Raw genomic sequence first — 11,767 nt, forward strand, 5'->3', positions numbered from 1 at the left:
TGGAGTATAGGCTATTCTTCTGAAAAATTTTGCTCTAAGGAAGAACAAAGAAATTAAATTATGTGCTGGATGGAGAGAAATGTGGAGTCAAAGAAGGGTTTTTCAGTACTGGAGTTATTATTGCATGTTTGTGGTGCTGGAAGTAATTATTCAACACTGTCAGAAAATTGGTGCAGATGGCAGACAATAGCAGAAGCAAAGTCCTTGACAAGAAAGGATGACACCTCAAAACAAAGAAAGGATGGCATCCAAAGTACACATGGAAGAGTTGGCCTTAGATATAAGAGGATTTCCATTATAAGAATGGACAGAGTTTACAGGTTTAAATGCAAATTGGTGGATGATTTAGCAAGTCTTTAGCTGAAACTAAGAAAGTAGTAGTTACTAAGGATTTCAGTAAAGACAGTATAAAGTAATCACCATGTAGAATAAGAAAGTAAATTGAGTATGGAAAATGTAGAATTGCCTATTTGAAGTTGTGGTCAAAAATTATAAAGATAATAAATTCAGAGAAGAAATAAATGAAATAGAGTCTTAAAAAATGATATAAAGTATCAATGAATCCAAAAGCTAGTTCTTTGAAAAGATAAACAAGATTGACAAACCTTTAACCAAACTCATCAAGAAAAAAGAAAGGACCCAAATAATTAAAATCAGACATGAAATAAAAATAACAGCTAACACCAAAGAAATACAAAGGATTGTAAGAAAATATTATGAACAACTATATGCCAACAAATTGAACAACCTGGATGAAATGGATAAATTCCTAGCAATGTACAACCTTCCAAAACTAAATCAAGAAGAATCAGAGAATCTGAATACATTGATGACACCCAGTGAAATTGAAGCAGTAATCAAAAAAATCGCAACTTATAAAAGCCCTGGATTGGATGGCTTTACAGGTGAATGTTACCAAGCATTCCAAGAAGAACTAACACCTCTCCTTCTCAAACTGTTTTGTAAAATACAAGGGAGGCAAGCCTCCTCAGTTCATTTTACAAGGCCACCATTATCTTAATTCCAAAACCAGATAAAGACAATACAAAGAAAGAAAATTATAGGCCAATTTCCCTAATGAACACAGATGATAAAATCCTCAACAAAATATTAGCGAACAGAATATAGCAAGGCATTAAAAAGATCACACATGTGTCCAGCCGAGATGGAGGCGTAGGTAGATACACGTTGCCTCCTCTCACAACCAAAAAAAAGGACAACAAATTTAAAATAAAAAATAACATTGAAATTAAGAACATTGTAACAATAGCCAGAGGGGAGTGGGGAAGGGACAGTGGGGAGAGGGGTCTATAGGAGCTACTATAAAGGACACAGGGACAAAATCAAGGGGGAGGGATGAGGTGGGGGAAGGAGGTGGGACTGGCTGGGGTGGGGTGGAGGGAAGGGGAGAAAATGCAGACAATTGTAACTGAATAAAAGTAAATTAATTAATTAAAAGAAAAAAAATAAAATAAAAACCATAAATTTAATGGCAACCCCCCCCCCCCGAACTGCCAGAAAATCAAAATGTATGAAAGTCCAACAACCAAGGAATTAAAGAAGAAACACTAATCTACATTGGTTAGAGGGTGAAGACAGGCAGCCAGGGCAGAGAGGACTCACAGCAAGGCAGCAGCTGGAGTATGATGCTGGCAAGGTGGTGGCTGGCAGAGTGGGCAGTCCCACACTTGCGTGCAGATAAACCAGGAGAAACAACTGGGGAATGAAACAGACCATGCAACCCAGCACTCCAGCACAGGGAAATAAAGCCTCAAAACTTCGGACTGAAAAAATCTGTAGGGGTTGAGGTAGCCAGAGAAATTCCTGGCCTCACAGGAGAGTCTGTTGGAGAGACCCAAAGGGTACTAGAATGTACACAAAACCACCCAGCTGGGAATCATCACCAGAAGGGCTCAATTTGCTTGTGGGAAACGGGGAAAGTGACCAAAAGCCACCGAGAGCTCAGCAAGCAGCACCATTCCCTCTCAGACACCTCCCCCACATGCAGCACCAAACGCAGTAATGTGGGTTGCCACACCCTGGCGAATACCTAAGGCTCCACCCTTTACTACATAACAGGCCTCCTGAGACAAAAAAAAAGGCCCAAATGAAAGAACAGATCAAAGCTCTAGAAAAAATACAACTAAGCAATGAAGAGATAGCCAACCTTTCAGATGCACAGTTCAAAACACTGGTAATCAGAATGCTAACAGAAATGGTTGAGTATGGTAGCATACCATACTCAAATGAAGGGAAAAGTGAAGGCTATGCAAAGTGAAATAAAGGAATATGTACAGGGAACCAATAGTGAAGGGAAGGAACCAGGACTCAAATCAACGGTTTGAACTAGAAGGAAGAGATAAACATCCAAACAGAACAGAATGAAGAAAAGAATTCAAAAAAAATGAGCAGAGGCTTAGGAACCTCTGGGACAACTTTGAACGTTCCAACATCTGAATCATAGGGGTGCCAGAAGGAGAAGAGGAAGAGCAAGAAAGTGAAAACTTATTTGAAAAAATAACGAAGGAGAACTTCTCCAATCTGGCAAAGGAAATAGACTTCCAGGAAGTCCAGGAAGCTCAGAGAGTCCCAAAGAAGTGTCACCCAAGGAAGTACACACCAAGACACATCATAATTACATTACCCAAGATTAAAGATAAGGAAAGAACCTTAAAAGCAGCAAGAGAAAAGGAGACAGTTACTTACAAAGGAATTCTCATAATACTATCAGCTGATTTCTCAAAAGAAACCTTGCAGGCATGAAGGGGCTGTAAAGAAGCAATCAAAGTCATGAAAGGCAAGGACCTACGTCCAAGATTACTCTGTCCAGCAAAGCTATCATTTAGAATGAAAGGGCAGATAAAGTGCTTCTCAGATAAGGTCAAGTTAAAGGAGTTCATTGTCGCCCAACCCTTATATGAAATGTTAAAGGAACTTATTTAAGAAAAAGAAGAGGATCAAAAGAGTGAACAGTAAAATGACAACAAACCCACAACTACCAATGAATGAATCTAAAAAAACAACAGCAAAAACAAACTAAGCAAACAACTAGAACAGGAACAGAATCACAGAAATGGAGATTACATGGAGGATTAACAGCAGGGAGGGGGAGAGGGGAGAATAGGGGAAAGGTACAGGGTATAAGAAGCATAAATGGTAGGTACAAGATAGACAGGGTGAGGTTAAGAATAGTATAGGAAAAGTAGAAGCCAAAGAACTTATATGTATGACCCATGGACATAAACTAAGGGAGTGGGGAATGCAGATGGGAGGATGTGTGCAACTCAGAGGAGAATAAAGGGGGGGGGGGGAATGGGACAACTGTAATAGCGTAATCAATAAAATATAATTTTAAAAATCTGGCCTCTGATCAATGATAATACACCCAGAAAGAAAACTGAGGGAAAAAGAACCGAAAGCACAGTCCTTGGGAGTAAGAACTTTTGGCAACTTCTGATACTTTTCCTCTATTACCATTTTCTCTTCTACACACTGTCACATGGAGGAGAATCAGCTATGAGACTTGCTTCTAGCTCTATACCTTCTATTTAGAATATCCTAATCATTCCACAGAACTATTCGATCTTGAAATTTGAACTGAAAGTATTATCTTCATCTGTCTCCTTTGAGTCCTCCCACCAATTTAAACCACCAAACTCATATATCTAAACAAAGTACAAGGGGAATTCACTCATGAAGTTCTAAATTTTCACAGTTATCCAAATAATGAATAAGTGATGCCAAAAAAGTCAGCTGGTAGTTGTTGGTGGCTTGTTTGTTTGTTTGCTTGTTTGAACTGCATATTACAAAATTATATTAATACCATAACAGATTTACTAAGTGCCACATGCTTTGCAAAGAGTTCTAAAATTTTTTTTATCATTTTTATTCATGTTTTATGGATGAGAAACCTGAGGCCCAAAGAGGCTAAATAAATTGCTAAAATTTACACATCTAGGACACTGAAATTCCCACCTAGACAATCTAACTCTAGAATCCAAACATTTGTCCTCTCTGGCAGGAAAATGATTAAAGTCTTAACTCCATTAAGCTTCCCTCATCTCTGTGTTTTTATATGAATTCAAATAAGAAAACATGAAAGCCCCTTGCCTAATATTTAATACAGAGTTAACTATCACTAAATTGTAGCTTATGTAATCACATATAAACACATCCTAAAGATTTAGATGTCAAAGACTCACTTTTTCATTACATTCCCTTAGTGATATTTGCAAAATCTATAACTTCAGTCCCCATAGAATTTACTTTTTCTAACTAGTTGCTAAGGCAAGCTGATGTCATTGCCTGAAAGTTCCCAAGGACACAAAGCCTATATAATTCAGTAGAAAAACACCAGTGCTGCAGTTGCATTGGTCCTAAACAATTTGTTCAAGTTTGGCATTTGAAGTGTCCTGGTAAACTAGCATAGCCTGCAAAAGTGTTTGATAGTGGCTTTTAATCCTTTCTGCTCATCAAGGCAGTCTAACAAAGTACAAAAAATAAACCATTCCTATACCACATCTTCAATTCACTGAAAACCAGTTTTAGAAAAGCTTAGTGCAGAGTTACATACTCTACATATTGAAAAAAATGTGACAATAATATAGGTACAAAGGTCTGATTTTTGCAGAAATCCTGAAGTACCACTGGTAAAATATCACTAAATATAGCTACTGTGACTTACTACAAAAATTGTGAGCAAGACCAAAAGGAACTTTAAGGACTCTGACCTTCTTTATAGAAAAATCAAGGTGAGGGGGGTTATTTGATTTGTCCAACTTCAAATAAATTGATATTTCTACTGGAAAATAATACTCTTGAAATTGAAGCTACAAGACCGTGACAGTTCACTTTCCTTTGGAGGTGCCGAAGCATCAAGAACAACCCACAGTGAGTTTTAAAGACACTTTGGTTTTATTCTGTTTTTGCTCCTGTTTTCCCACATTTTCTGACAAATATGAGATAGACACTAGGTCTTCTTTGTGTGCACCATATTGTTGACATAAACTAATATGAAATTTCTTCTGCAGTTGGACACATCTCCATTTTTCAAAGCATTTTTCCACTTCTCCACAGAAATAGAAAAAAAATTATGATAATAGAATAAACGTCTTCATTTCAGACCTACTTCTCACTCTTCATACCCTTTCCTATCTGTGCAACTAGAATTTCTCATATTGAATTTAAAATAAATCCATAGCTCCATTCTTGGTCAGTTTTTCAACTTTCAATTTTGTAATCATCCTTATTAAAACTTAACAAATTACAAAGGTAACAACTGTAAATCATTAAACATTTAAAACTGTTGTCTGGAGCAACAGATTTAAGTGGACACACTAAGAAAAACATTTAAATAGTAAAATTAATCCATAGCTACATTAAGTGTTACTATAAATATGAATCTGAACACTGGACACCATGAGTTTAATTTGTTAACTGAAAGAGTTCTCCTGTCCCCAAAATTCCTTCTTTGTCACAGATGTCCTTTTCTAGTTCCCTGATATTACACTACCATTAGTCTTTCTTCTGATATGGGCAACAAGGTCCATTGTTCAGCATGATGAGATACAGGAAATATTTTAAAAGAAAGGGAGAACTAGAAGCAGACGAGAAAAGTGTTTAGTCTTTTTTCATAAGCAATGTGGAGTTGATTTATTTATATGTGGAGTTGATATCTATATCTTGAGAAAAGATATAAAACATGAGTCGTGATAATGATGGGAAGACGGTAGCACCAGAAGATAGGACTCAAGGAACCAAGATGAGTAGCCTGCTTGGGTGGGCCGCCCCTGAAAGACCATGCATCAAGGCAGCAGCATGGAGGAGGCAAGCTAAATAAGAGAGGCTCCCCACAGACGCCCACCCAAGCTGGCCCAGGACACCCAGGAAAGGAAGTGGAAGGTCACAGACCCATTCTATTTAACACCCCAATTACACCTATCAGAACCAAAAGACAGGTCAGAGTGCTGGTAGAGTGGAGCAAGCCTGGACTAGGAATTAGGAGACCTGAGTTTTAGACCCAGCCATTACTCCAGTTCTCTGTGAACTTGGGCCAGTTTCTTTACTTCTCTGTGCCTCATTTTCTCTCTTTGTAAAATTAAAAAAAAAAATAGAATAGGAAAACTCTCAAGTGCATTAAAGGCTAAAATCTTGTGATCTATATAATATATATTTCTTATTAAAAATAATGAGACTTGGGACAAAGGTAGTCTAATGTAAAAGAAAATAAAACAACTACTTTTGTTTTACTTGTGGCCAGGCAACAGAACTAGATTTTAGAAGGTCTCAGGATAATCTAATCAAGACAATGATACTATTTGACCTGAACCTTGACCTCCAGCTAGAGAATGAGCAAGTCAATTCTCATCTGAAGTGTGGAGGAAAAGCAAGCCTTCCTTACCCTCTCTAGACTTTTCAAGGCTTCCACGGTTTTATCTAAGTTCCTCTAAAGAATTGTTTTTAAAATGCCTAGCCACATTGCCAGTTGGCCAGTAGCCTGGTGAAAAGCTTCTGTCTTCTGAAAACTGGATCACTGAAATTACTGTATCAGGGCATCATGACAGAGCCAAAAGGGTAGCAAGTAGTTTGGGTTAGTAGAAAATTCAGTCACAGAACTGTCAAGAAAATTGTGCTCAAGGCCAGCATTTATGTGATCTTGGAGGACAAATTACTTACTTGGAGTAAAGAGAATTTTAATTTCTTCTCCTGTAAAAATCTAAGCACTGATATCTTACCACAATGAAGGAAAAATAACTTGTTTTGTCTCTTCCTATCCAAGGTTGTTTTAAATCTCTTTGTAAATCAAGATTCTCTATTCTGTTATTCAAAAAAAGTGTGCACTTAACGCTTACTATATGTCCAGCATGATTTAAGATGCTCAATGGGGATTTTAAAATAAGATATTTTACCATAAATTCTAGATGCACAAGAAAAGTCATGGGCATAGAAGAAATTAAGTGACCAAATAATTGATTCAGATCTGTTGTTGTTTTTTTTTTCCTAATTCTTGACAGGAGTGTCCAATAAAGAAAATGCAAGAGGCTATCCTGCTCAATCAAACTACTTTAGTGACATATTTTCAACTTCAAGGTTTATCTGTAAATCAGAAGATGCAGGTGGCCATATTTGTCATGTTCATCATTCTCTATGTCCTGACACTTATTGGGAACATCCTCATTGTCATAACTATTACCTATGACCGCCGGCTCCATACCCCCATGTATTTCTTCCTCAGCAACCTGTCCTTTATTGATGTCTGCCACTCCACAGTCACTGTCCCCAAGATGCTGACAGATACCTGGTCAGAGAAGAAGCTCATCTCCTTTGATGCCTGTGTAACTCAGATGTTCTTCCTGCACCTATTTGCCTGCACAGAGATCTTTCTCCTCACCGTCATGGCCTATGATCGCTATGTGGCCATTTGCAAACCCTTACAGTACATGACAGTGATAAACTGGAAAGTATGTGTGCTGCTGACTGTGAGCCTCTGGACAGGAGGGACCATTCACTCTACAGCCCTGATTTCCCTCACCATCAGGCTGCCCTACTGTGGTCCTGATGAGATCGACAACTTCTTCTGTGATATACCTCAGGTGGTCAAACTGGCCTGCACTGATACCCACATCATTGAGATTCTCATCATCTCCAACAGTGGGCTTATTTCTGTGGTCTGTTTTGTGGTTCTCGTGGTGTCCTACACCATCATCCTGGTGAGTCTGAGGCAGCAGATCCACAAGGGCAGGTGGAAAGCCCTATCTACCTGTGCAGCCCACCTCACTGTAGTCACACTGTTCCTCGGACATTGCATCTTCATTTATTCTCGTCCATCCATCAGCCTCCCAGAGGACAAGGTGTTGTCTATGTTTTTCACTGCTGTCACCCCACTGCTGAATCCTATCATCTATACCCTAAGGAATAAAGACATGAAGAATGCCTTGAACAAGTTAATGGGTAGGAAGGAGAGGAAAGAAACAAAACAAAAATGTCTATGCCCATAAGATGCTTTGTGCTCCAGGTCAAAATGCCTTACTAAGGATAAGGTACTTATCCTTAGTAAGGATAAGATCAGACTACAGTCATGTGCCACATAGCAATGTTTGGGTCGACAACAGACTGTATACACAACAGTGGTCCCATAAGATTATAATTTCCTCTAAGAAATGGAAGGTATGTGGTTCAGGAAGATTTTTTTTCTCTGATGGAAGCAGTACTGTGGGGTTTGGTAATATAGTCCCTCTCACTCACAACACCTTACTTTTGAGAGTACAGATTACATCCCAATCAGTCAGCCACTGACCTGTTTCAGCACAGAGGTGCTGTCCCCCAACACTAAATATTCAGAGGGCACTACAGCCTCCCAGATCCAGCTTGATGGTCTTCAGAGCACATTGCTGTGGAGTCTTCAATGAGGACCTCAGGTCCTGTACAAGACACAGGTCCACAGGAGCTACCTTAACAGGTGTTAAGTATCACTGCCACTTTAGTAAAAGCATTGTGTGGTAGTGTGAAGCCAGCCTATCCCAGACTTTGGAAATATTTTTAGGTTGTAATCATGGAAAGAATATATTAGTTTTATTTCTTTCATCAATTAAATGCCAAAAAGAGCCTTTTGTGCCAGATAGGGTCAAAGTAACAAAAACAAATTTCCAGAGTCAAATTACTGAATCCTCAGTTCTACAGCCTCTCCATGTTAAACACCCGCTTTTTTTATGAATGCCACAAAGTTCTTTAATATGACTAATGCACCAACCTGTAATAGTCAAAATCACATTGCCACACAGTCTCTGTGTTCCTTCATCTCTCCATCTTGATTTCCTAGTCCTAGTGATCTCCAGGCCACCTTTCACTCTCTCCCGACAGAGACTATTATGGCGATCTATGATTTATCCAGACAGTTTCTCCTCAGTATCTCTAATCCAGCCCACATCCTTGTTCATGGAGCAGCATTGACAGCTCTAATGTTCAATTTCAGTCCCTTTTAGGAGGAAGCAGGAGAGGCTATGGGGCAGTGTTTATAAAATCTAAGAGTGTGCAGTAATGTCCTTCACCTTCACACACCACTCACTTATTGACTCACACAGAACAACTTCTAGTCCTGCAAGCTCCTTTCATGGGTAAGTGCCTGATACAGATATACCATTCTTTTATCTTTTTAACCATATTTTACTGTACCTTTTCCATGTTTAGATATGTTTAGATACAAAAATACCACTGTGTTTATAGTATTCAGTATAGTAACCTGCTGTACAGGTTTGTAACCTGGGAGCAATAAGCTATATGTACCACACAGCCGAGATGTGTAAGGAGGCTACACCATCCATGTTTGTGTAAGTACATGATGAAATCACCTAACAATTAATTTGTCATAATGTATCCCCATTATTAATTGACACATGACTGTGTATGATTTATAACATTATCTCCTGGCCCAATATTGACAATCATATCAGTAACTATGATTTTTAATATCTTTCATATGCTGGAAATTGTTCTAGGCACTTTGCATTTACTTAATTCTCACAACTACCCTGTGATGTAGGTATTATACTTACTTATACATGAAGAAATCACAGCTCAGAGAAAGCTAATAGCATGTTCAAGGTCACCAGGTAGGAGATGATAAAAGCAGGATGTTAACCTCAGTGCATCAACACAAACTCATGCTACTTTCAATATAACATGCTGTCTCTCCCTGCTTTTGTCTTAGGGCAATAACTAAAGTCTAAAGAAACCTTCAGATTTCTAGGCAGCACTTGCCTACATCATTCATTCAGAAGCTTTCCTAAACAGCCTAGCAAATGCTGGTAAATCAGACAAAGTGAGTTTGCATATGACTTTGGTGACTTAGAAGAAAGACTTTGAACCACTGAAATTATTGATACCCTCACGTGTCCACAAAAAGCCTGCTATCAGAGCAATGAAATAGGGATGTCCTATTATTCACTCGTTTGACAAATATTTACTGGTCATCTATTATGTGCTAAGTACTAGGTTTATAGTCATAAATATAGTCATATATATAGTCATATAGTTCCTCCTTCATGTGGTTTAGAGTCTAGTAAAAATAGAAAACAAAAATATAAATAAATTTTAATTACAGATGGTGACAAATGCTGAGAATGCTGTTAGAGTTAGAAGAGAGACTCTCTTCACAGGGGGTGGTCAAGAAGAGCCTCTCCGAGGAAATGACATTTAAACTAAGGTCTGAAAGATGAAAAGGAGCTATCCATAAGAAAAGAGAGGTGATGAACACTCTAGGCAGAGGAAATGGCAGGTGTGAAGACCTATGCTGTGAAAGACCTTGGCTTGGTTCCAGAAGTTGAAGACCAGTGTGGTTACAGCTTAGGCTGTGAGGCAGAGAATGGTGAGAGATGATACTGAGAGGTATAAATACATTCTCCTGTTCTCTCAAGGAGTTTAGAATCTGTTTCAGTACAGTTGGAAGCCACCAGAATGGTTTAAGTACAGAAAAGGCATGATATAACTTATGTTCTAATGAAAGTATTCCAATAATTATGTAGAGAATTCATCCAACTAAGCACTTATTACTAAACACCTAATAGTCACCCACTCTTGTATTAACTTCTGGGAGAAAATACCAAGTTGAATAAAACATAGCCTATAATCCAGCATCTTCAATCTACCTGCAGGGACACACATTGTAACATTGTGGTAAGTGTTCTAAGAGTGCTAAATGCACTGGGACAATTGGAGATGTGAGAAAGCTAGTCCAGGCAACACTGTCTCACATACCATACACCAACAGCAGGGCATATTGGGACCCAACCACTCACTCTGACTCCATCAGAGAGAACGGCATGCTTAGATGCAGCTGGGATTTCCTTGGCAATCGGTGAAGGTGTTAACAATAAGCCTGTGATTAATAAACCTGCAAGTCACAAGACCCATCTCATTTTTTATAGTATTTTTGCCAGGGAATGTGTTAGGAGGGAAAGTCATGCCATGCAAACCATTTCAGTTGTACAGAAGCATGATTAGAAAAGCATCCTTGAGGGTTTCTGGGTAGCACAAGTTAACTTGCAACAGACAAATCTAAAAATTAATGGAGTAGTCTCCTTCCCAAAGATGATTCTTTGTATAGGCTAAAGCTACATCCATTGGAACTGGTTGGTGGAATACTGACCCGAATTAGAGAATTTGTGTGGAAAACTTTTGTGAGAGGCAATGGCAGGCAATAGGAGACATAGCCTCTTCAAGAGCCCAAATAGAACCGCCTTGTTCAGGAATCAGTCATGCAGAGTCACACATACAACGGGACAGACAAGATGATGCTTTGTGGCAGTCCTCAGGGTGGCAGCTGGTTAAACTACACAGCTGGTTAAACTACCATAGAACAACAATGCCATGCTTGTTTGTTTTCCACAGTTGCAAGCAAATTTCTAATACTGCCCATTTCCAATTGCATTAGTCCTCACTGCTCTCTGGGGAGGTAAAATAAAACATTCATTTTTCTTTTCACAGAAAAAACTTTTAAGACTTGGGGAAAAGATAAAGTGTACTTAGCTACTCACTGAATACATAGAAGAATAACATGAAAATATCTTGACTCTTGGTTCTCTGGTTGACTTACTTTAAAGGAGAGACATGGATCATTACCCACACAGAAATCTGTTCTGCAACTTTGTATTCAATAGTTATATAAATTCCTCTGGCCACAACCATCTTCTGTGCAATAGAATAACTAATATTGCCATAATACAAATAAACAAATAAAACATTGGTGATTTATTTCTGTATAAAAGATACT

The 11,767-nt window shown here is 38.5% G+C and overlaps 1 protein-coding gene across 3 annotated transcripts in view; it reads left to right on the forward strand.

Moving 5' to 3' along the window:
• OR4E1 (olfactory receptor family 4 subfamily E member 1) overlaps positions 1-11,767 on the forward strand; it is a 36,698-nt gene extending 24,931 nt beyond the window's left edge. Inside the window, exons 1-2 of one of the 3 annotated variants that reach the window (XM_045201740.2) lie at positions 4,406-4,890; positions 7,014-11,767. In XM_045201740.2, the coding sequence (XP_045057675.1) occupies positions 7,032-7,997 (966 nt within the window). In that variant the 5' untranslated portion in view covers positions 4,406-4,890; positions 7,014-7,031 and the 3' untranslated portion in view covers positions 7,998-11,767. Of the gene's footprint in view, positions 1-4,405; positions 4,891-7,013 lie in introns of those variants that run through there. The other 2 variants (XM_045201741.2, XM_045201742.2) reach the window with 2 other exon arrangements.

Source organism: Desmodus rotundus, chromosome 7 (assembly GCF_022682495.2).
Source record: "Desmodus rotundus isolate HL8 chromosome 7, HLdesRot8A.1, whole genome shotgun sequence".
NCBI lineage: Eukaryota > Metazoa > Chordata > Mammalia > Chiroptera > Phyllostomidae > Desmodus > Desmodus rotundus.